The 26,663-nt window shown below is 39.2% G+C and overlaps 1 protein-coding gene across 1 annotated transcript in view; it reads left to right on the top strand.

The window, feature by feature from the left end:
- The window catches only part of LOC126133935 (Down syndrome cell adhesion molecule-like protein Dscam2), a 367,718-nt gene that overhangs the window by 325,634 nt on the left and 15,421 nt on the right, over positions 1–26,663 (top strand). The window contains exons 30-31 of the mRNA XM_049915191.1: positions 10,738–10,858; positions 18,635–18,775. Coding sequence (XP_049771148.1) covers positions 10,738–10,853 — 116 coding nt within the window. The 3' untranslated portion in view covers positions 10,854–10,858; positions 18,635–18,775. The remainder of the gene's footprint in view (positions 1–10,737; positions 10,859–18,634; positions 18,776–26,663) is intronic.

Genomic DNA, 26,663 nt, shown 5'->3' with positions numbered 1-26,663 from the left:
ACTGTCAAGAGGCATCACTTCAGCATATTTTAGCCGGCCCAGAAATGTCCCACTGATAAGAGATTGATTACACAACTAACACAAGACAGAACTCAACTCACATGAACACTCTTTGATTAACTTTGTTGATATGTTATCATATGCACTAGAATATTTTAATTTTAAGGATTTTGTGATGAACGCTACATTCGCAGAGACTGGTCTCATCTATTTCATTGCACTGTTTGCTGAATGTGGTAACCGCAGTAACAGAAACAAAGTACTTGTTTAAGAAATTTGCAACACTATATGCACTTGTTACCAATGTCTGATTTATTCTTAGAGCTGTCTGTTCCTCTTCTTATCTGGCCCAACCTCTCTCTGTCTTCATTACACCCCATATACACTCCTGGAAATTGAAATAAGAACACCGTGAATTCATTGTCCCAGGAAGGGGAAACTTTATTGACACATTCCTGGGGTCAGATACATCACATGATCACACTGACAGAACCACAGGCACATAGACACAGGCAACAGAGCATGCACAATGTCGGCACTAGTACAGTGTATATCCACCTTTCGCAGCAATGCAGGCTGCTATTCTCCCATGGAGACGATCGTAGAGATGCTGGATGTAGTCCTGTGGAACGGCTTGCCATGCCATTTCCACCTGGCGCCTCAGTTGGACCAGCGTTCGTGCTGGACGTGCAGACCGCGTGAGACGACGCTTCATCCAGTCCCAAACATGCTCAATGGGGGACAGATCCGGAGATCTTGCTGGCCAGGGTAGTCGACTTACACCTTCTAGAGCACGTTGGCTGGCACGGGATACATGCGGACGTGCATTGTCCTGTTGGAACAGCAAGTTCCCTTGCCGGTCTAGGAATGGTAGAACGATGGGTTCGATGACGGTTTGGATGTACCGTGCACTATTCAGTGCCCCTCGACGATCACCAGTGGTGTACGGCCAGTGTAGGAGATCGCTCCCCACACCATGATGCCGGGTGTTGGCCCTGTGTGCCTCGGTCGTATGCAGTCCTGATTGTGGCGCTCACCTGCACGGCGCCAAACACGCATACGACCATCATTGGCACCAAGGCAGAAGCGATTCTCATCACTGAAGACGACACGTCTCCATTCGTCCCTCCATTCACGCCTGTCGCGACACCACTGGAGGCGGGCTGCACGATGTTGGGGCGTGAGCGGAAGATGGCCTAACGGTGTGCGGGACCGTAGCCCAGCTTCATGGAGACGGTTGCGAATGGTCCTTGCCGATACCCCAGGAGCAAGTGTCCCTAATTTGCTGGGAAGTGGCGGTGCGGTCCCCTACGGCACTGCGTAGGATCCTACGGTCTTGGCGTGCATCCGTGCGTCGCTGCGGTCCGGTCCCAGGTCGACGGGCACGTGCACCTTCCGCCGACCACTGGCGACAACATCGATGTACTGTGGAGACCTCACGCCCCACGTGTTGAGCAATTCGGCGGTACGTCCACCCGGCCTCCCGCATGCCCACTATACGCCCTCGCTCAAAGTCCGTCAACTGCACATACGGTTCACGTCCATGCTGTCGCGGCATGCTACCAGTGTTAAAGACTGTGATGGAGCTCCGTATGCCACGGCAAACTGGCTGACACTGACGGCGGCGGTGGACAAATGCTGCGCAGCTAGCGCCATTCGACGGCCAACACCGCGGTTCCTGGTGTGTCCGCTGTGCCGTGCGTGTGATCATTGCTTGTACAGCCCTCTCGCAGTGTCCGGAGCAAGTATGGTGGGTCTGACACACCGGTGTCAATGTGTTCTTTTTTCCAATTCCAGGAGTGTATTTCCTTCAGTATTTTGCGGTATTCTTTATAATGCGTTATAATGCTAACCTCAGATAAGTTACTCAGTAGTAGATGCCATTTCCTTTTTGTCCACATGATACTTTTATTCCTTGTGTAGTTCATGGTTTATTTTTAGATGTCTGTTTGAATTGAGTGATCTTTATGGGAAATCAATTTTCAAATGACAAAGTAACTTTAATGAATGCTCTTTTCCGTATGAGCCAGAAGTATTGTAAACAGGTGTTCAATTCATATGTTTGAGCAATCTCTAAATTCTCAATTTTTGACTGATTTATTATACTCCTGTACTAGGGTTTAATAGATTTTATATCCTGACAAGTTTCAATATTTAACATAAGATGCTACATGTCATGATCAGCTAGCCCAGTTACTAGTGGTGTTGTGATGTGACTTTTTTCCCTAGATTTGTCTACAAAGATATTATCATCAGCAGTCTCAGAGCACTGACATACCCTAATTGCAAAGTTCACAATTGGAATTAAGTTGAATAACAGTGTTAGTGATTGCAGTAATTATGCAGTGACACAGAGCTTTTCAATAAATCCACATTAAAATCACGAGCAACCATTGTCCCCCTGTTTTGTAATGTGTGGTAGATTTTTTTTTTTATGAAGGGGTTTTTTATGAATAGGTTAAGGTTTCCTGAAGGTACTCTGTATTACACTTACTATTATAAAGAACTTATTACAAAATACTACTTCTGTTGCACAAGCTTTTAAGTGCTGCTCTGAACAAAATGTATTAAAATAAAGATTCTTGAAATTAAAACAGTTTAACAAATATGGAAGCTCCTTCTTTCTCCATATTTTCTCTACAGAAGTAAGAGGCTAACTTAAATCCTGTGACAATAAACATATGTATACTAAATGTCATATGATGATCAGAGAGGCAGATTTTTTCATTGTTTGCTCAATACTAATTCTTTAATACAAATAAGCGACTCATTAAGCTTTTGAGTCAGTCCTCAGATTTCCTGATGCAATAAGGATAATTGCTTTTATGCATTGGTTGAATTACAACTGGACGAACTTAATTTTTCTGTCAATTTCTGAACACCTCCAGTTTCATTTAGAGGCTGTTTGCATGAATTGTGTATATTAAAATCTGCTTTCTGGCTGCCTTTTTTTATCAATTTGTATGTCATTTTCAACCTGTCTCTGAACATCTTTTGTTTCTGCCCTCCCTACCCTAAAATGCACTGTTTTGTCACTTTTAACCAATGGTATATACTGAATGTGATAGTGCTCTCTTTAAGGTATTAACTATTAGCTCAGACAGTTTTCCCTTTGATTTCCTGTTGATGTGAAGATCATGCTTAGTATAGTCCCACCTACTGATAGTTAGTGAGACCCCATACCTGATCCAAGCAACTATTCTACCTCTAAATTAACTCTCCTAACAGAAGAGTTTAAATGAGGATGATCATGGTGCCTCAGAACAGACACAAGCCCAACTCCAGTATGTCTTGTTGCTGAAGATCTTTACCAGATCACTCTCAATTAAGTAATTAGGGTCCATGTCTGGTGCTACCCGACCCACTATTACCACAGTGCCTTCGTTTGTGAAGATTTTGCAAAGTGAACCTACATCCTCTATCATCTGACACAGACTTGCAATAGGCTAACTTTTTCTGACTTCTTACTTCTGAAACACTTTTTGAAGGTTTGTTGTATCCTGTCTACTTCTGCATCTAGTTGTGGTTCACATGTTTCCAACTGTGACAACAGATCAAACCTGTTTCCCACATCAACAACAAAGCTCTCTGAGGAAGTCCTATTCCTATTTCTTCTATAACCTTTTGTCACTTCCCACCTTTACTTTTGCTCCACACCCTTAACCTTCCCAGATCTTGCTTTGCCTTATCTATTTTCGCCTGAAGGACACCAATCTGCTCCTTTTGATCCACTCTCTTCCTATCTCTATATGTTGTTGTTGTGGTCTTCAGTCCTGAGACTGGTTTGATGCAGCTCTCCATACTACTCTATCCTGTGCAAGCTTCTTCATCTCCCAGTACCTACTGCAACCTACATCCTTCTGAATCTGCTTAGTGTATTCATCTCTTGGTCTCCCCCTACGATTTTTACCCTCCACGCTGCCCTCCAAAACTAAATTGGTGATCCTTTGATGCCTCAGAATATGTCCTACCAACCGATCCCTTCTTCTGGTCAAGTTGTGCCACAAACTTCTCTTCTCACCAATCCTATTCAATACTTCCTCATTAGTTATGTGATCTACCCATCTAATCTTCAGCATTCTTCTGTAGCACCACATTTCGAAAGCTTCTATTCTCTTCTTGTCCAAACTATTTACCGTCCATGTTTCACTTCCATACATGGCTACACTCCATACAATGCCTTTCCTTAATCTTTCTTCTAAGATAAGTCGTAAGGTCAGTATTGCCTCACGTGTTCCAGTATTTCTACGGAATCCAAACTGATCTTCCCCGAGGTCGGCTTCTACTAGTTTTTCCATTCGTCTGTAAAGAATTTGTGTTAGTACTTTGCAGCTGTGGCTTATTAAACTGATTGTTCGGTAATTTTCACATCTGTCAACACCTGCTTTCTTTGGGATTGGAATTATTATATTCTTCTTGAAGTCTGAGGGTATTTCGCCTGTTTCATACATCTTGCTCACCAGGTGGTAGAGTTTTGTCAGGACTGGCTCTCCCAAGGCCGTCAGTAGTTCCAATGGAATGTTGTCTACTCTGGGGGCCTTGTTTCGACTTAGGTCTTTCAGTGCTCTGTCAAACTCTTCACGCAGTATCGTATCTCCCATTTCATCTTCATCTACATCCTCTTCCATTTCCATAATATTGTCCTCAAGTGTGTTGCTCTTGTATAGACCCTCTATATACTCCTTCCACCTTTCTGCTTTCTCTTCTTTGCTTAGAACTGGGTTTCCATCTGAGCTCTTGATGTTCATACATGTGGTTCTCTTATCTCCAAAGGTCTCTTTAATTTTCCTGTAGGCAGTATCTATCTTACCCCCAGTGAGATAAGCCTCTACATCCTTACATTTGTCCTCTAGCCATCCCTGCTTAGCCATTTTGCACTTCCTGTCGATCTCATTTTTTAGACGTTTGTATTCCTTTTTGCCTGCTTCATTTACTGCATTTTTTATATTTTCTCCTTTCATCAATTAAATTCAATATTTCTTCTGTTACCCAAGGATTTCTACTAACCCTCTTCTTTTTACCTACTTGATCCTCTGCTGCCTTCACTACTTCATCCCTCAGAGCTACCCATTCTTCTTCTACTGTATTTCTTTCCCCCATTCCTTTCAATTGTTCCCTTATGCTCTCCCTGAAACTCTGTACAACCTCTGGTTCTTTCAGTTTATCCAGGTCCCATCTCCTTAAATTCCCACCTTTTTGCAGTTTCTTCAGTTTTACTCTACAGGTCATAACCAATAGATTGTGGTCAGAGTCCACATCTGCCCCTGGAAATGTCTTACAATTTAAAACCTGGTTCCTAAATCTCTGTCTTACCATTATATAATCTTTCTGATACCTTTTAGTATCTCCAGGGTTCTTCCATGTATACAACCTTCTATTATGATTCTTAAATCAAGTGTTAGTTATGATTAAGTTGTGCTCTGTGCAAAATTCTATCAGGCGGCTTCCTCTTTCATTTCTTAGCTCCAATCCATATTCACCTACTACGTTTCCTTCTCTCCCTTTTCCTACACTCGAATTCCAGTCACCCATGACTATTAAATTTTCGTCTCCCTTCACTATCTGAATAATTTCTTTTCTTTCATCATACATTTCTTCAATTTCTTCGTCATCTGCAGAGCTAGTTGGCATATAAACTTGTACTACTGTAGTAGGTGTGGGCTTCGTATCTATCTTGGCCACAATAATGCGTTCACTATGCTGTTTGTAGTAGTTTACCCGCATTCCTATTTTCCTATTCATTATTAAACCTACTCCTGCATTCCCCCTATTTGACTTTGTGTTTATAACCCTGTAGTCACCTGACCGGAAGTCTTGTTCCTCCTGCCACCGAACTTCACTAATTCCCACTATATCTAACTTTAACCTATCCATTTCCCTTTTTAAATTTTCTAACCTACCTGCCCGATTAAGGGATCTGACATTCCACGCTCCGATCTGTAGAACACCAGTTTTCTTTCTCCTGATAACGACATCCTCTTGAGTAGTCCCCGCCCGGAGATCCGAATGGGGGACTATTTTACCTCCGGAATATTTTACCCAAGAGGACGCCATCATCATTTAATCATACAGTAATGCTGCATGCCCTCAGGAAAAATTACGGCCGTAGTTTCCCCTTGCTTTCAGCCGTTCGCAGTACCAGCACAGCAAGGCCGTTTTGGTTATTGTTACAAGGCCAGATCAGTCAATCATCCAGACTGTTGCCCTTGCAACTACTGAAAAGGCTGCTGCCCCTCTTCAGGAACCACACGTTTGTCTGGCCTCTCAACAGATACCCCTCCGTTGTGGTTGTACCTACGGTACGGCTATCTGTATCGCTGAGGCATGCAAGCCTCCCCACCAACGGCAAGGTCCATGGTTCATGGGGGGGGGCTATCTCTATAGCAAATCCTAAAAATCCAGTGACTCTTGTTCATTTACCCAATTCCCATGTCACTAGTCACTCACATGAAAGAAACTGCAACAACAACCCTCACAGCACACCACAAAACTAACAATCTTATAACAAATCACACATTTCTCACATACAGCATACAAATTTTAGCTTTATTGTAAATTAAACAAGAATAACCTCCTAGGCTACTCAGTTAAGATACTAAATTTTTTATAAAGTGTGGGCCTAAAGTTTGGATACTAATTCAGCACTTCCAGGGCAATAGAAATGGTTAAATCTATAAAAGGAAACAAAGAACTGAGCCTACACTATATGAACTTCTCACTTATTTCCGAAATTTTTTTTCACTCTGGCTACTTACTAGAAGTCAAATGGATAGTGTGCAAGAATACACTGACAACACAAACTGTACTTTATTGAAATAATCATGTAACTTACAGTATAAAATAATGTAAACAAAACTTAGAATAAAATTGGTGCCTAGGAAATATTTATTTTATTTTTTTTCCAAAAAATACTCCAATGAAAGTGAAACCTTCAATACAGAGCTTACAATAGGTACTGGTTTACTTATTTATGGTATAATATTGCCATTATTAATTGTTATTACACAGTTAAACTCTTATCTTTTATGAGTGCTCTGAATGTACACAACTCTTAAACCAAAGATGCTACTAAACACTGACAATGGCAGTAGTCATTGCAAAATGCTTTCCGATTGTCGAGTCAATGTCTCTGGACATTGTTTGGAGAAACCCTGCTTCAGTATTGTTGCTATTAGTGAATGACTGCATTTACTAGCAATTCTTTTGATTGCTTTCATACTTTTGTAGAACAAGCTGAGCTGTTGATACAGTCCAGAAACACATGCCATGACCTCTTCTTACACTCCTTGACTATACGTTGTGCTTTGGCTCTTGCAACTCTAAAGGCTGTGAGGTTTTCTACTGTTGGGTGGCACTTAAAACATCACAGAGCTGTATGCCAGATCCAGATTGCTGAGTGGTATGTGGCAGTCCACCAAGGTATAGGTTGCCTTTGAAGATGACATGAGGACTTTGGGATGGATAATTCAGTGGGATGGTGGATTGCATGTGTGATGTGGTCTAGCCATTCCTGTTCACTGCCTCAGTATTCAAATACTGCCAGTTGGCTGAACAGCATCCAGTTAGCTCTGCTGTCCATCCATGATGGTGACTTTCTTTCAAGTATTGCTCCATCTGGTAGTTGGACGAGGAGTGGGAACTGGTTACTGGAGTGAACATCATCAATTACTTCCCACCGATCAGAATTTGCAAGGACTGGAGAGCTGAAAGAGAGGTCAATGGCTGAGGACAACACAATAGCAGCAGAGAAGTAAAGCGGGACTGCCCATGTTCTAAGGATACACAGCTTCTGAAACATCATGAAACTCTCCAAAACTTAACCTCTAAGGCAAGTAGAGTTCAAGCCCCATAATATATTATGGGCATCACAGTCTCAGAGTAGTAGTAATGGTCAGGGGAATTGTTCTATATAATCCCTGAGAGCCTCAGAGTCTATGGCATCCTGTGGAAGTAAATATAGTGAGCAGATAGTGATCCTCTCACCTCTATGAACTTCAATTGCAACTGCTTGCAGGTCAGTAACCAAGGGGAGAGCAGAGAAGTGATGAGTGTTATTGACGAACATAGCTTCACTTCCTTTGGTCCTGTCCCCAATCTGATCATGATTGTGGTAGAGGGTATAGCACCGTAGCAGAGGGGTTTCAGTACATTTAAAACATGTTTCCTGTAAACACAACTACAGAGGACACTTCTGGGTTAGGAGTTTCAATTCCTTCACTTATATCCTGAACCCACTGATGCTGTACTGTAGTATGGAGCCCATTTTATTGGTAAGGTTTTCCTTTCTCCCTGTCTCTCTGCCAGCATGGAGTTCCTGTAACAGATGGAGGTGCAGTCTGGGGCCCGGATGGCTGCACCAGGCAGACTTAATATTCTATTGACTCCAAATCAGAATCAGAAAAACTGTCAAATAGAATGAGGTTGACACTGTCTGATGGTTTGCTACATGTCTTCCTCTGCAGCTGACACTTCTCACTTGTTGTTTTGTTTTTTCTTTTTTTTTTCTGATAAGACTTTGTAGGAAGAAACTTCTTGGGAACATCCACAGCACTGGTAATGGTAGTGCTGGTCTGTTTATTGAATTCTGCCTTTTGGAGGCACTGAGAGCTCCATGTCATTGGCAAACATGGCTTTTTCTGCCGTTCTCATGGCGTGGTATGGGCTCTGAAATAGCTGCGGCTTTGCAAGTGGACTGAAAAACACAGATGGTAATGCTGACACTATTAACCTCCATTTTCAAAAAGGCATTGGATGTTGGAATAGGCTTTTTAAGAGCTATTTTGAAATAAATAAGGAATGTATAGACGTTTTTGGCCTCCTTATATGGGATGTGCTTTGTTGTTCTGAACTCCCGTATCTTCCTTTCCTTAACGCAGATACTCTAGTTATGGTGATTTCCAGAGCAATTTATACACTTTGCTGGAGATGAACAAGTGATCCCTTCATGGTGGCCTTATCACATTTGTCATTTGTGGCTGCTCCCTTGCATCCTGCAGTAGTGTGCCCAAAGCACTGGCATTTAAAACTGTGCACTGGGCTCAGAACATAAAGCTACACATTTAAGTGAAGGAAACCTGCCTTGATATGCCCTGGAAGTTTCATGGTATTGAAAGTAGAGATAAAGGAGTTTAATTCGACCAGATCACTATCCACCCTTTACATTAAATTTGGACATCAATACCTTTTTGAGCTTAGTCATCTTACAATTCTTCTTTAGGGTTATACACAAGATCTTGGCACAACACAACACCTTTGACGTAGTTCAAGGTGTACTGTCACTTTCAATTGCATATTCCCTAAGGTATTTAGCATTCTGCAGATTCGTTGCTTGTTGGGAGCTAGAAGTTTCAACCAGTGGTATCCCATTTCTCAATTGTTGGCAGATTTTAAAGTGCTATTTATGCCCTCTAAATGTAGAAAGTGAAACTTTTTCAGTATTGCTCTCCTTCCTTTTAACAATTAAAATCACATTCTGACTAGCGGCATGTGTTCTGTTACTGAAAGCAAAAGTCTTTGCATTATTCCCTGTATCAGGAGGACTGGTAACATGAGCCCTCTAATTAAGTTGGATGTTGATACCCATCAGCAGTACATCTATTCCACTGGGAGTTGAAAAGGATAAGTTCGAGGGTTTCTTCTTGATTACAGGAATAGCTAGGGAAATATGTGTCAACCCAGATAGAGCCCCACTTGCCTGAGTAAGCCTTATACAACTGAGGGGCAGCAGGTTCCCCAGAGGTTGCTTGCTAATGACTGTTCTGCCTCAACAGCCGTGCACCCCATCAGCAAACAGTATATCTTGAGTTTGAGGGTGTTTTTTTTAATTATTTATTTTTTTATTGTCCTGTCAATCCAGGCACTTAAACTAATGTCCCTATTCCCTGCAACACAGGTCGTTCTGTTCCCATGTGCACAGTGGTTGTTGAAGCATGCCCAGAGCTTATGATTACAGAGGACTGCTGGCACTTACCAATTGTCGCTCAGGAAAACTGGATTTGCTAAGCCCATACCAAGAAAACTAATGCTGAGTTCCTCAAGGTGCTCACAATTTAGTGCAACAAAGTGTCACTGTAACTTATCGAATGCCACAGACACAGAGAACATTATCCCCTCTCCCATCCCCACCCCCTTCTCCACCCTTTATTCAGGAAAGAAGAGTAGTATCACTGTTGTTACAGAAAATAACAGCATATTTTGTAGAGGCCTTATCAAAGATCTTAAGAGTTCTTACTCTGACTCCACAGTACATTTACTCTTAAATACTGTTTGTAACTACTGATGGGATATTCTTGTAATAGTGTAACAGATAGCAGCTATTGTTTGAGAAATATCACTGTGGCTACATGAACATTAAGCTAACTGTAGTACTTATTTATAATGAAGAAAAAACACTTCCTTCAAAAATAGCAGCAAGCCTGCTAATTTTACTGTGTTCATTTAATGTGTGTTAGAATAAAGAGTGTGTAGCACATATTTGGTGATTAATTATTATTACAGTGAGCAATAATAGTTTTCAACAACTGCTTTTCTTTATAAACGTGTACCTTGACTTGTTCCACATCACTGAGTTTCTCCTCCATGATAGGACTTACAGAACATGATACTGAATAAATGAATATTGAATGGCTGGTAAAGTGATAAATTATTTCATTCATTGAGTAGTTGACAATGTTTGCCACTATGATCTGAAAATAGAATAGTGCTGTAATTTAAAATGGCATATCATTCTTGTTGCAGAACTATACCATCTTGATTCAAGTACGGAGTCAAATGAGACTTCTCCCCTTCCACAAAGAAGAAGGACTCAGCCTGTGCATAGTGGCAAGAGAGGAATGCAGCCACATGCCAGGTAGTCAAGGTTTGTTTCTGAAAACTCGCTATGCCTTGTCTTAAGTCAGATCTACCATGTCTCACAAGGTACCCCCACTCAACTTATGCAATAGCACCTGTTTAATACCAGAATGAAGTAAAGTCTTTGCACAGTACAACAGAGCAGTAGTTGTTCACTTTATATTGGTCTCAGAGGCACTACAGAAAATTTTTAAAAATATATTACACATGCCAATTTATACTAACAGCTGCATCATAGATGAAGTCATATTACACCATTAAAAATTTAATTTTAAATACATATTTCAATCTAAATTAATTTCACTTATTAACTTCATGTATTTTCCACATGTGTGAAGTAAAGGTGTGAGAAATTTTTTATAAATAACAGTGTGGAAACAGTATACTCAATAACAGTGGAAAGAGGTATCCACCAGAGGTATACAACAGGATGGGAATTGTAAGTACAGTAACATACATAATCACTACCTAGGAAATAGTACTTCAGAAATGCACAAGGAAGTTTCTCCATGACTACTTTGCAGATAACATGCTGTCAGAAGTGATCAAAAAAGGGTTCAAAAACCCACCTATAATAATGCAGCTTCAGTAGCAGTGTAATTTTTAGATGAGCAGTTGAAACAAACAAAAAAAAACACATATTATAATCTTTATGCCTGCAAAAGAAAAATGATTGTAGACTTTAGATTATTCATTACAGAAATAAAATTTGACCCTTAGAAGACAACACACAGGTGTCAAAACATGTGGGTGGATAAAAAGAAATAGTGTCTGGATAAGGCAGATTTTCAAAACGACCTAAATTTTAAGTCAGAAGTGCAGAAAAGCATCAAGAGGAGCTTCAAACTGTAGTAACATGATTCTCTCAAAGCATAGATACAACACAATCCAGAAACGTTGCTTCGTGATGCCCCACAGTGTACACTGTTCTCAAGCATGGGATGAGTTAGGCGATGTTCATAAACAGCTGGAAATCACCCTGACTACTGTCACACAATTGGAGGCTGCTGTGAATGGGTGTGTTTGGATGGCTATTGACAGTCACATACCAGAGATACCAAAAAACTTAATTCCATCTGAACAGGTCTCAGGAGGCTCAACGGTACCAACCATTTGCTGTATCAATCTCATACGATAAGCATCACAGGATACACAAATGGTCACAGTTGGTCACAAGGTATGAGTGCACCCCACTTGCCAACAGAGCTCAGCAGACCCGGGAGGTCACCTATCCAAATGCTAGCCTCACCATATAGTTCTTAACTTTGGTGACCTGATGGGAACTGTTGGTACCACTGTTGCAAGGCCATCAGCACCAGATGTATCAAAGGTAGCATGACTACTGTGCTGTCCTGCAGATACTGTCCCTACGGGATCTATCACCACTTGTCCACTTAAGTGTGATTGGTATGTCAGTGGTAGGTCTAGGCACTTTGTGCAGAGGAGACAGGAACAGGGACAACTCAAGCTGTTACAGTCATGTCTTTGCTAATCAAAGGAATTATTGTGTCCTATGTTAAGGTGAAGCAAACAAAAAAGGATGTGGGTCTATTTATCATCAGTAGTTCCAATATATGGTGAGTACCGTTAGGTACTCCTTAGGAAGGAGCTTTCCAAACTGGGTGTCCTGACACCCTGGGGGTGTTGAATAGTGGCATCAAGAGTGTGGAGAGACTAGTAAATTCAGAATGAAGTAGATATGAAAAAACTTATGATAAAATAATATGAAACATCTTTCTCTTCAGAATTAATTCTCATTCTACAGTAGAGTGCATGCTGATATGAAACTTCTTGGCAGATTAAAACTGTGGGATTGACTGACACTCAAACTCAAAACCTTTGCCTTGGAAGGCAGGAGATGAGGTACTGGCAGAAGTAAAGCTGTGAGGACTGGTAGCGTCATGTGCGGGTAGCCCAGTTGGTAGAGCACATGCCCATGAAAGACAAAGGTCCACGTTTTGAATCTTTGTCTGGCACACAGTTTTAATCTGCTAGGAAGTTTCATCTTTCTCTTTATTCTTTGTAACCACAGATGGCATATTAAATGACTGATCTACATGTTGCATACTGATATTTTGTCTGTGTAACTTCGCACATGTGGCACCCTTCAGTGACAGGTTCCATAAAAGGATTCATTACACAGGTGAAACACAAAACAAAAACTGATTATTATACACCGATTTCTACATAGAGAAGTGCTTACAGGAGAAACCATTGGAAAGAATTTGTAATCAGTTTCAGAAAAGACTGTTAAAATGATAAATTATAAGGGGCATTCAAATGAAAATGAGACAGATGGAGAAAAATTAAGTAAACTCTTATTTCAAAAGTATGTATACAGACTGAAGCAACAAATGAAATTTTTTACCAAGGCTGGGATTCAAACCTGGGTCTTCTGGTCACTAGGTATATGTGCTAACCACTATGAGACCCTGGAACTGTGGATGTGTACAACTCCATGGACTACCCTAAAATGCCTCAGTCCACATTCCCATTTACACTTTAGGGCACTTCGTATTCCCCCTAAACTCAAACAATGTGGTTAGCATATCTGCCTAGTGAGCAGAAGACTCAGGTTCGAATCCTGGGCTTAGTACAAATTTTCATTTGTCTCTTCAGTCTGCATAAATACATCTTAGATGTGTGAGACTTGTAAAGGTCTCTGAAACTATATAGGTTCATTGATTTCAAAAGTAGTCACCATACTGTTAATATATTTATCCAAGTGTGAGACGATATGATCAATGCCTTCAGGGAAAGATATTTACACTTGCCTACGGAACCATGATTGTACCTAGGTAAGCATCTCTTCATCAAAAGCAAGCTGATGGCCATAAGAGTCTTTTTTTAGGGCTGCAAAAACATGAAATCACATGAGGAGAGATTGAGACATTGTAGAGGATGTGTAAGGGATTCTCAGTGAAACTTCTGCAGCATAGTCGTAACAAACTTGGCAACATGTCAGCCCTTCAAATACTCAGTAATACAAATGCTAGTCTACAAAGTAAGGGTGCACATTTCCTAACCATCACCCTTTAAGTTGAGGTTTGGTTGAGAGAAATAGAAGAAAGCAATTTTGAAATGTTTCCATTGACATATGAACGTGCACATAGCAACAAAATACAACTGACTACTATATTGCAATTGCAGAAGAGATTGGATGGATATTTCCCAACACTAGATATAAACTGGTATGACTGGATAAGAAATCATTTCATGCTTTCCAGTACTTCTGAACTTCAACTTGTTGGAGAGGAAGATCTGGTATAATGAAGAACAACTGTACTTTAAAACTTGAGTACCAAGAATCAGATATTATATTGAGCATGATTACCTCATCTAAGTAGAAGAGCTTTCATTGTTTTGCTGCAGTCTTGTATAATATTCATATGAAACTGAAGAATCAGATTATGGAACTTCTAGATTTATATTCAGCAAGCTTACCCTTACCTAAGTAAAAGAGCATTCATCATTTGATGCAGTTTTCTGCAACATTCATGTTGGAGTGCACTTTCTATTATGACTAATATAAAACAGTTACACGTGGAAGTTTGAGAAAGTTAGAAGAGGAAATGTGTGTGAATTTATCCTACTTCCAAGCTAATGTAAGGCAGATTTGTAATGCTCTCATCAAGCCCACATGAGTCATTGAATTCATAGTAGTATTGACAAATTCTGTATCTGTGAAATGGAGTTTAATGTATAAATATACTGCACTTAGGAATTAAATATAAAAACTAATATTTCTTTAAAATATCATTTGTTAAAATAGAACAGCTTTTATTAGTATTAGTGAAATGGTGTCTTGTGAAATCATGTGTATTAGAAGGGTGTCATCATGGGGAAAAGTTTGGAAAGTTCTTACCTAGGGAAGAGGCAGCAAGGGTTGGGAAGGAACACCTGGTGCACTCAATGGTTATGCCTGGGTACCTCATTTGACATGCTGGAGAAGCTGTTCTGGCAGCCAACAAAAGAACAGGTTGCAACCAACAGCAGACTGTGGTGTGCATTGGGACAAGTGATGCCCTTTGCCTGAGCTCAGAGATCATGTTTGGATCATTCCAGCAACTGGTCTTGCTCACAGAATTTTGACACAGCTTACAATCTCAGTATTATCCTCAGAACTGATAATGGTCCTCTGAATCTCAGTTGACAGTGAAGGTTCTGTTGTGAATTAGACTGTGACTTCTTAGAGTCCCCCTAAATGAATAAGGTGTGCTCAACATGTTAGAGGCTACTATACAGGTAGCTGTACTGCATGTGAGGTGCACATGAGGATTTTGTAGATTAGGCAACTCTCCTTCGGTCCAACTAATGATAACTGCAGGAGACCCAGCGGTATCTGTGTAAAATCCAAAGAAATGCCCGCATAGCTTAGAGTATTGAAATCCTAATGGTTTACCTAAAACTGAATTGTAAGGATTTTGGGGAACATTTAGGGATGTATCAAAAGGATAGGCTAATTGTAAATGCAAGTAAAGTATTTGTTGCAAGAAAATTGAATCCATGGATGCAGACACTGAAGCTCCATGCGAGATTTTCTGGACAAGAATCAGTTTCAGGGGTGTGCATGAACTTACACTATCTGATCAAAAGTATTCAGATGTAATGTGGAACTGACTGCTCAGTGTGACAAGAGGTTGACCTGGCATTATAAAAAGTAGTGGGGAGTATTGTCTTGTCAGTAGAGAAACAGTAAGAGTGGAATGGTTCACTCAGAAGAATTCAGTGACTTCAAACATGGATTAGTCATTGGGTGTCACCTCAGTAACATATCCGACAGGGACATTTCAACTATTCTAAAGCTACCCATGTTGGTGTGTGATTGTGAAACAGAAATTCAAAGAAACAACCAAAGCCAAACCAAGACCAGGTAGAACTCATGTGCTGATGGACAGATACCTTTGTGCATTGCAGAGGGTGGCTGTAAAAATTGCATGAAATCAGCCAAAGGAATCGCTTGTGGCTTCCAGACTGTTACCAGCACCCCAGATAGCACAATGACAATGCATAGGAACTTAAAAAGAACAGGGTAAAATGGTTGAGTAACTCCTCACAAGCGACATTTCCATAGTCAGTGATTAGCAATACTAATGTGGTGTAAAGAATGATGCCACATGATACTGCATGACTGGAAACTAGTGATATAGAGTGATTAATCATGCTATATGGTGTGTCAAGCTGATGGAAGGATTTGCATTGGTGACTACCTGGAGAACATTGTCTGCCATCATGTGTAGTGCTCACAGTGAAATGAGGAGGAGGTGGAGTTTTTTGGCATGGGGTGTTTTTCATAGTTAGAGTATGGTCCCCTTACTGTTCTTATAACAAGAGAAGGATCTGACATGTGGGTCACCAATATTGATCAAGTTTTGCAAGGATGTTTTACATTGAAAGTAAAGTGACGCAGGTTTTGGCATTTTGCTATAAGCTCCCTAGTTTATGAAAAAACTAAGGTAAAGTTAATGACAGGAAATTGTATTTTCAATGCTATACATCAAAAGATCATCTGCAAACATTTTTATTAATACAGTATGGGTCCAAAGTTAACAGTTTGTGAGTTATTAACATTTTTGTGTTTCCATGCTGCAGCTTGAGTACCAGTCATTCTATGTGGCTGGCAGAACAAGGTCAACTGTCATGTGGTCAAAGCAGTCTTCTGTCCATCTAAACCATCAGTGTTGTTCATGAATATGGGAAGTCCATATTGAGAGCTCTTTGGAAAGTGAACATAGCTGGATCGAAATGTTTCATATCACTATTGATGTGTGTGTTTAAGTGAATTTTTGAAATGACAGAGAATCAACAACCTTTTTACAACTTTGCCAGCAGAATGTGAAGTTCGGAATATTGAAGATGTTCCAGATATTGGTGAAAATGTGAACGATAAATACGGATGGAGCGCTACCTGGTAAAGCGTAATTGCTAACCTTATGACTCGAACCAAACTACTGTAGCTGTATCGTCATTCATTTGACCTAAATTGTGTCTCATATTACAATGGACCAACTTTGTTTCGATTTGGAGGTGTGGCCTAAAACTTTTCTCTCCCCTTGAATTTCGAGTCTCAGATTTCAGGTGCGGCTTAGATTCGGGAAAAAAGTTTTTCCTTGATTTCGAGTCTCATTTTTCAGGTGCGGCTTAAATTTGAGTAAATACGGTAGGTGTAGGGTAGGCAAAAGGTGTGTAATGCTTACAGCCAGGCTTTGTGGAGTATCCAATTTCTGAATCTTTGGCAAACTATACAATTTTTGGTATGACAAATCTGTTCTCAGTTATTTTTATGAATTTTGAACGTCTCATAAAGAACTGCCATGAGCAGTGGAGGGTAATTCTTTGTGAATGCCAGCCACTATTACTTGTGCTGCTGAAACTTCAGAAGACTATTAAATAACTTACCTCTCTGGTCATGCTAGTATGCAGAGGTGGCACACACATGCGTGTAGTATACTTGGCACTTTCCACTCTTCATTTCAAACCGACTTGATATTTTTCTCTACATTTATATGCAGCTCATGTGGTGTTCCTTGCATCTTAAACATTCCATATTTGGCCATGTGGTTGGTGGTCATATGCCTTCTGACTTGAAATTAGTTTATTTCTCTCCCAGTACTTTAGCACATCATGAAGCATTCTTTTAATAGGTATTATCTATCTTCTACCCGTTTTAACCTAAATACGTGTGCTCTTCTTTCAGTTTTTGTGCCACAAATTTCCTCAATCTGTTCTCTAACATAAAATTACAGATATTTAATCTATAAGATAAAAACTGTTATACCTCTGTAACTCACACACTTCTTCCAGATGCATTTCTTAAACTGGAATGGTGCTGCATTACTTCTGATTACTGAATATGTCATTATCTTGCCAGATGTTATGAATAAGTCTGCATGCATTGATATCGAGGCTCAAAGAATATTTCAATCAGGTCCAAAAAAATTACTCATATTCATTGTATTTATTTTATTTTCATTTACTTCATGTCAGCTCATATTTCCTTGGTTAATACTTCGCAGATTAAAGCATACTGTCATCTGAATCTTTACAGGCCAACAGCATAACATATCAAAGTAGGCTTTGAATTCCAATAATATTCTATTCTCATTTTTTTTTTTTTTTTGTTATGCCATTTGGAATCTCAGTTGTTCTTATGACTACGCTGTCACTGATCTTAGTGTTGAACACAAGATATAAGTGTTTCCTTTTTTCATTTTTCATTTGTAAGTATTTTGTTTGCTAGATATCTTTTACGTTTCTATTTTGTGTGGAAACTATTGCCTTAACCTTCAGTCTTTCCTTTCTGTAGACTCAAAAATTTTCTTCTGTTTCATTCAGCTCTTCTTGCGCCTTTGTGTAGTATCAAGCAATTACATGAAATATGAGATTAGTATAGTATGACTGTGTGTCCAGAGACCATTACACTCGTATAGATACCAAACTAGCCACAGTTAAGCAGTGCTGCAGAATTTCTTGCTTTAAAGCAGAAAAGCCAGTTTAGAATACAAAATATTATGTATAATTTTTTTAAAATTTGATGTACTACCAAAAATATTGAAGAAAGAGTTACTGATGACATAAAAACTCTCACCTTCTATTTTATTATGAACATGTGCTGTGATGTACAAAAAAGGTATTGTGCAGTTAAGTGTAGGAGATTAATTTTCCTCCCTTAAGATTAATGTCAGGGATCAACATTTTAAAATACTTCAGATTGTATAAATTTGTACTTCATATCATATTTCTGATGCAGACAATTATTAGAATAACTTTTGTTAACCAACAGTGTAGAGTCATATTCTGCTGAGGATGACGGCAGCTCCTCTGTGTACCATCTGCAGCCTCCCTCCAGATTCTCTGACAGTCGAGAGTTGAGCGAGGCTGAGTGTGATCTTGACATCAGCCAACTTGACAGGCTGCTTGCTAGGTATGTATGAAATATCTATGGAGCACCTCCAAATAGGTACCATGTTTTACTGAAGAAATTTTGATGAAAATAATCCAAAATTTTGTTAAGACTAACTTTAGTTCACTTATAACCGTATATAGGCATTCTTTCACTTGATAAGCAAATCATTATTAACATTCCAGGGAAAAACAAAAACAAAACTATTACATGTTACATTACTTACATGGGACAAGAAAATGTAGTGCGGTGTATCAGGTTTAGGTTCCAAAGAAGTTAATACAACATTGCTTTAAAGCGATCAAAACAGCTTCATCATGGGCAATATTGGAATGGAGGAGTACCATCAAAAGATACAATAGACTGATGATTATGAATACGTTGACATTTGTAGAACAAATGATGATTGGATGATAGTACGTTTCTTCAGTTGAACTCTCTCAACTGTCAATCGTTGACTTAACAGAGGCTTTTCTGGCCCAATAACTACTTGCAAGGTTTTCAGGAATAACATTAGATGATGATGATGAAACAGCACATTATTTCAATGAGACAGTTGTCTGCCATTGTGAAATGCCGTACCTGAAGATTATAGACACCACCTAGACAGCCAGTCAGGCAATAAATAGGAAGAGCAGAGAAGTACCGATAACATGGAGTGAGAAACTGAATTCAAATGCACACTGTGTCAAGTGTATAATGTAACCAATTAATGGCATTGTGCCCATCACATCCACTCTAAATTCCAGTCAACACTTGAGCAATTTACCAATCAGTTTATAGAGACATTCAATAGAATGCTTCATTAATGGCTTTTCAGACTTCTAAACCAGACGAGGAAAATTAGAGTTCACTTCATATCAGCACTGATATTTTTTGAGGCTGTCAAAATTATTAAAGACTGGCATTATCTTGTCATTTGTGTGTACATTCCAAGCAGTATCTATGATTCCATGCTCAGTTATAAACAGCACAAAAAATTGCATCACCATCATGACTTTCATAGCTTGGAACCAGCCCTCTTTCTCAATACTCTTTTGACCACAGAAAATCATTGCATACAGACACCTGTGTAGTTTTCAGTATAGTTCAAGAGGAGTGTATCAAAGAAATGGAGTTACCTACAATGACAGTTGAAAGAACCCAGCTGAGTAAGACTGGGACCAGTTCAAGCTAGCAGTGTGCCATTGCAGCAACCCTCCTCATGCTCTATATGACATCATGAGGGCTGCTGTCATGGAATGGGACAGGCTTCAACATTAACATCTCAACTACATTGTGGATTACATACTGGTGAGGGTCCAAGTACATTAAAATGTACGGAGTATAGCTACACAATATCAAATGTTACCCAGCAGCTGGTTTTGATTGCAAAGATGTGCACTTTCAAACAGACTGATTTTACTGTGGTTATTATTTTTTTCTTATTTCAGTCAGGGGTGAATACCGAATTTTTTCAGGAGGGGGGGGGGGGGGGGGCACATTAGGATTAGAAGGACTTCAAGTGCATTCTCCCTTAGTAACTCAAAAACCATGGCCTCCAGTAAAAATGTCTCCCAGTAAAAAATTTACCTACAGTAAGTTCCCACCAAAAAAGTCCAGCTTAATTTTCCTGTAGGACAAATAGTTTGTGCATAGTGAGTGAGATAATTAGAAAATCATTTGTGTGGTATTTGAAGGTGTTTTGAGTTGCATTAAACACATACGTAAGGGCAGCTGCATCACACTGTATATATACTGTATATTACATATTAGAAATTAATTTTATTAACAGTCATCATCATGTAAGACATAGATATTAGAAATATGAGGTGCTATCCAAAATTTTCAGGACTGTTGCTGCCATCTGTTGAAAACCTTACCTTTGGACTAATGGTCACCATCACCCTCAAAGTAGTTCTCATCCACATGTACACACCAGTCCCAGCACTTCTGGCAGTGGTTAAATGTTTTCTGGAAGTCCTGTTCTTTGAGGGTGTTTATCACTGCCAGCAATGCTTCTTGAACACTCTCTACAGTGTCGAACCGACGACCTTTCAACTTTAGTTTCAGTTTTGGGAATAGTCTGAAGTTGCAAAGTGCCAAATCTGATGAGAACGGTGGGTGGGGTACAACCGCCATGTTGTTTTTTGCCAAAAAGGTCCTGGTGGGAAGGGTGTGTGACAGGGTGCGTTGTCGTGATACACCAACCAGTTCCCTTGACGCCAAAGTTCAGGCCATCGTTGTCACACGTTTTCATGGAGCTGTCATAAAACAACACAGTAGTACGCAGAATTCACTGTTTGGTTGGGTGGGATGAATCTTTTTGTGCACAATTCCCTTGGTATCAAAGAAAACGCATGCTCTTCACTTTGCTCTTCACCTGTCTCACTTTTTTGGGTCTTGGAGAGCCTGGACTCTTCCACTGGGACAATTGTTGCTTTTTCTCTGGGTCATAACTATAAATCCAGCTCTCGTTGCCAGTTATAACCAGTGACAAGAAGGTTGGATCATCAGATGTGGTCTGACGAAGGTCTGTGCACACTTCAATATGCTGTGCATTCTGATCGGCAGTAAAGGTCCTTGGCACAAATTTTGTCATGACATGATGCATACGAAATTTATCAGTCCACATTCATTGGCTTGTCCCATAACCAATACCCACTTCATCTGCAAGGTCTTGAATGGTTCGATGTAAATCCGCACGAACCAGTTGTTGAAGCTTGACAACAGGCCTTCCAGTGTGAGCATCATCTTCGACATCTGTACTGCCGGCCCTGAACCGAGCATGCCACTCAAACACACATGTACAGCTCATGCTCTGTCCCCCAAACACTTGTTGAATCATTGCAGGGGTCTCTGTAGCACTTTTCCTGAGATTCACACAGAATTTGATACACATGTGCTGTTCTGTTTGTGTGGATCCATCGTAAAATCACCACGCACCAAACAGAGTATTATGGAAATCAATGTGGACATGCAACATGTCCTCCCAGCTGAATGCCACTCTGCACACTGACTCATCAGATATGCAGCCCTCACCACCTAGTGGTGCAAAGATATGCTACTCCTGAAATTTCCTGGCAGATCAAAACTGTGTGCCAGACTGAGACTCTAACTCAGGACCTTTGCCTTTTGCAGGCAAGTGCTCTACCAACTGAGCTACCCAAGCACAACTCACGCCCTGTCCTCACAGCTTTACTTCTGCCAGTACCTTGTCTTCTACTTCCCAAACTTTAGAAGCTCTCCTGCGGACCTTGCAGAACTAGCACTCCTACTTTCCAGATGGCAGCACCAGTCCTGAAAATTTTGGATTCACCTCATATGTACTTTTATTATAGTGGTAATTTTATCACAGTCATTATTACTTATGGTCGAATGAAAGTTTCCTCTTGTATTTCTCACAGAAGATAGCCAACACTTCCTCAGCATTCATCATTGATGTGCAATATCTTGATGGATATGCATCAATGCCAGTCCATGAAAATGATCATCTGCCATCTTACTCAAAAGTTATGTCTTTAGTTGGCATAAGTTTGACAAAGATCTTTCCACAGTGGCAGTTATTACTTGTTACAGAAAATGTGTACAACAACTGTCACATCTTTTATAGGTCTCTACTGCAGACTTTTTAACATTTTCATCCATTTGTTACAAATTTGTGTGGTTCAGCATTTTGCAAAACATGCTCTACATCTTATCACCAAAGTTCTGCAACAACAATTTTTATAGACACCTGATTCTTTGTAGCTAAGGCATAGGGAGTCTTAACGATATTTGATTTAGCAAATGTTCAAGAAAAGATATGAACACTGACAGAGGGTAATATTCTACAGACTATGTCTGAAAATGGGGTCAGTTTGTATGATCAAAACATAGCTATACATTGCTATATAAACAGAGTGCCATTTGTAAGCATCTCTGAAAGTTCTCCATTGATTAGTAACAGCATCTATTTGTTTATATATTCAATTAGCTTTCACCAACTTCTTCATTTGAGTATCAGGGGTATTGTTTTGATGAATAAGTACCGAAGCAGCTCAGCTCATGTTGTGTACTGTCCAACTGCACAAAGTCAGGTGTAATATGTTTAATGTCATTGCATATGTATAGCATCACAGCTCTGACATGAATGTATTGATTTTTTATTTAATTGAAGGCTAAATTAATCAGAATTGTAGTGGCATATGTTTGACGAAAGTTCTTTTAGCCATTTAAAGGTAATCTGCTATATACAGCAAAGCATTTGCCAGCAGCGTATGTGGTATGTAATTTGATGTCATACTAAAATACAGACCTCAAAAATAACTACAAAAAATTCTTTGAGAACATGCAGTTATCTTTCATGGTTCACCCATATTCACCACTTTTGTGATGTCTTTCAGATCCGCTGCATCAGGTGCAATGGAAACAAAAAAATGGTGATTGTGGGTGAAGGGTAAAAGATAAGCATAAGCTCTCATAGACTTTTGTGTAGATGTTTTTGAGATCTACATTTCCATACTTTTCAGTTTGACATAGCTTTTATTGCCTGCATGATGTGTTGTAAAACAGTACAATATCAACAAACTTTTTGCAGTCTTGATTCACTATTAACAACTATTATCACCTCTGCTACTGATTTATTTTTTTAAGTAGACTATGATTGGCCTCAGGGTTCAAGCTATCTCCTTATCAAACTTCATAAAATTCAATTCAGTGGTTCAGATGTGAAAGTAGACTGACTGACTGACTGACAGACAATGTTACTTTCACATTCATAATATTTGTACCATATGTATCACTCAGTGTGGCTTTTAACAAGAAGTGAAGTACCGTATCTTGACTGAAATACTTCAGTTCATGATAAAAACATCACACAGGACATCAGGTACTGTTTGCAAACAAGAGGGCTTTGGTGAAATGCCAAGGGACATAGAACAGCAAATGTACTGACTGTAAGAAGTATATGATGGAAAATCAAAACCTCAAGCTTCAAATAAAGCTGCTTAAAGTAACTGGTGGGAAAACTATTTCTTACTAACTAGGAAAAGAACCCAGAGAGATCAAATATTTACTGAAAATATCTGAATATGTGAGCCTGAATACAGCCTAATAAATACAAATTTTTCACACTTTACTAGCAAAGCGAGTAAAACTATGCCATAGCTCATTTATCTGCTACAAAATCATGAAACAACAAATAATATTCTTGTTTTATTTTACTTTTATCATACATGCTGACAATAAAGAAACAAGAAGTAATGAAGGCATAACACAAGAAGTAGATTAGATTAGATTAGATTAATACTTGTTCCATAGATCATGAATACGACACTTCGTAATGATGTGGAACGTGTCAGGTTAATAAAAGATGTCTGTACAAGATATTACATTGCACAAAATATTGCATTTTTTCCCCTTAATTTATATCTAAAAATTCAGCCAATGAGTAGGAGGAGTTGTCATCTAGAATTCTTTTAATTTATTTTTAAATGTTAGTTGGCTATCTGTCAGGCTTTTGATGCTGTTTGGTAGCTGACCAAAGACTTTTGTGGCAGCATAATTTACCCCTTTCTGTGCCAAAGTCAGAATTAACCCTGCATAGTGAAGATCATCCTTTCTCCTGGTGTTATAGCTATGCACACTGCTATTACTTTTGAACTGGGTTGGATTATTAACAACAAATTTCATAAGTGAATATATATACTGTGAGGATCCCTAGATCCTTAAATATATGTCTGCAGGATGACCATGGTTGGGCTCCAGCAATTATTCTGATTACACGTTTTTGAGCAATGAATACTTTTCTACTCAACGATGAATTACCCCAGAATATGATACCATACGAAAGCAGTGAATGAAAGTAGGCATAGTAAGCTAATTTACTGAGATTCTTGTCACCAAAATTTGCTATAACCCTAAGAGCATACGTAGCTGAACTTGGACGTTTCAGCAGACCAGCAATGCGTTGCTTCCAGTTTAACCTCTCATCAATGGACACACCTAAAAATTTTGAAAATTCTACCTTAGCTACAGACTTCTGTTCAAAGTCTATATTTATTACTGGAGTTGTGCCATTTACTGTACGGAACTGTATGTACTGTGTTTTATCAAAATTTAAAGAGAGTCCGTTTGCTGAGAACCAGTTAATAATTTTGTGAAAAACATCATTTACAATTACATCACTTAGTTCTTGGTTTTTGGATGTTATTACTATACTTGTATCATCAGCAAAAAGAACTAACTTTGCATCTTCATCAATGTGGAATGCTAAGTCATTAATGTGTATCAAGAACAGTAAAGGACCTAAGACCAAACCCTGTGGGACCCTGTACTTGATAGCCCCCTAGTTTGAGGAATCAGCTGTTGTTTTAACATTACATGAACCACTTATTTCAACTTTCTGCTTTCTTCCAGTTAAGTATGAATTAAACCATTTGTGCACTGCCCCCCTCAAACCATAATGATCCAGCTTATCCAAAAGAATTCCATGATTTACACAATCAAAGGCCTTTGAGAGATCACAAAAAAATACCAATGGGTGATGTCCGGTTATTCAGACCATTTAATATTTGATCAGTGAAAGCGTATATAGCATTTTCTGTTGAAAAGCCTTTCTGAAAACCAAATTGACATTTTGTTAGTACTTTATTTTTACAAATATGGGAGGCTACTCTTGAATACATTACTTTTTCAAAAACTTTTGATAGAGCTGTCAGAAGAGAGATTGGGCGGTAGTTGCTGACATCCGATGTATCCCCCTTTTTATGCAACGGTTTTACAATGGCATATTTCAGTCTATCGGGGAAAACACCCTGCTCCAAAGAGCTATTACATACGTTTTTTAGTTTCTAAATTTTTTTACACTGTGGAAGCTTTTGACATATATGGCAACTCCTCCTCTCATCATATTATCTCTACTTACATGTGCAGCTAATTTGTACCCACTGATGCTAACCTTTTGCATATCAGTGACAATGTGATGCTCAGACAGGCATAGCACATCTATTACATTCTCAGTTTCTATATCTTCTAAACAAAGCAGAATCTTATCAATTTTATTCTTCAATCCCCCAATATTTTGATGAAATATACTAACATTATTTTTCACTTTACTTTTGTGAATATATTGAACTTTTTTAACATGTTTAGTACTTGCCTGGCTGAGTTTCCCACTGGACACTGATCCTACACTAAAAAAGAGTTTCCACCATGAGATGTAGATCCTCCCCCCTTCAAATTTCCTGCTATCAGCCCAGCCAGTTTACCCTTCCCTTTCTTGTTGAGGTCATACTTATGTTCCATTAATTCCAGGCTTTCTGCATTTTTTAAGCTCACTATCTCTCTCTCTCTCTCTCTCTCTCTCTCTCTCTCTCGGGTCGCCCGGGGGGGGGGGGGGGGGGGGGTGCATCATGTGCCCTGCATGTTCACAGTAATGCAATTTTTAGTGTCATAAGGCATATTTTTCGATTCGCTGTATCCCTTCAGTTTAAGCTCATACACATTCACAGATTTGCAGGTTTGTAAAACTTTTAGGTAGCAGTTTAGTATTAAGATTATACATTAGTATTAAGATTATACAATGTTTTTGTTTATCAGGAAATCTTGTTAGTGCCATGGCTGGGCTACATATTCAGAAGTAAGTTTTGAACAAATAAAATTAAAACTAAGTTTGAAGTATATTAAAAGCATTATGCTACAGTGATTTATATTTGTCTTTAACCTTGTATGTCCTCTCATTGTCAGTTACAGTTGATCTGATTGTTTATTCTCACTATAGCTGACATATTTTGATCACTTAGAATTGCCTTCAGATCTAAGTACTCTGACATAAGGTTCTAAATTGACAAAATGCATTGCTTATGCAACTACTTAGATCTGAATATGATTCTGCATGATCAAAACCAGTCATAAATTAAAAACGTGCAACTGAGGTTGAACAATAAAT

The sequence above is a fragment of the Schistocerca cancellata genome, chromosome 1 (assembly GCF_023864275.1).
Source record: "Schistocerca cancellata isolate TAMUIC-IGC-003103 chromosome 1, iqSchCanc2.1, whole genome shotgun sequence".
NCBI lineage: Eukaryota > Metazoa > Arthropoda > Insecta > Orthoptera > Acrididae > Schistocerca > Schistocerca cancellata.
Note: the sequence above shows the minus strand (reverse complement) of the source record. Positions and strands in the feature narration are given on the sequence as shown.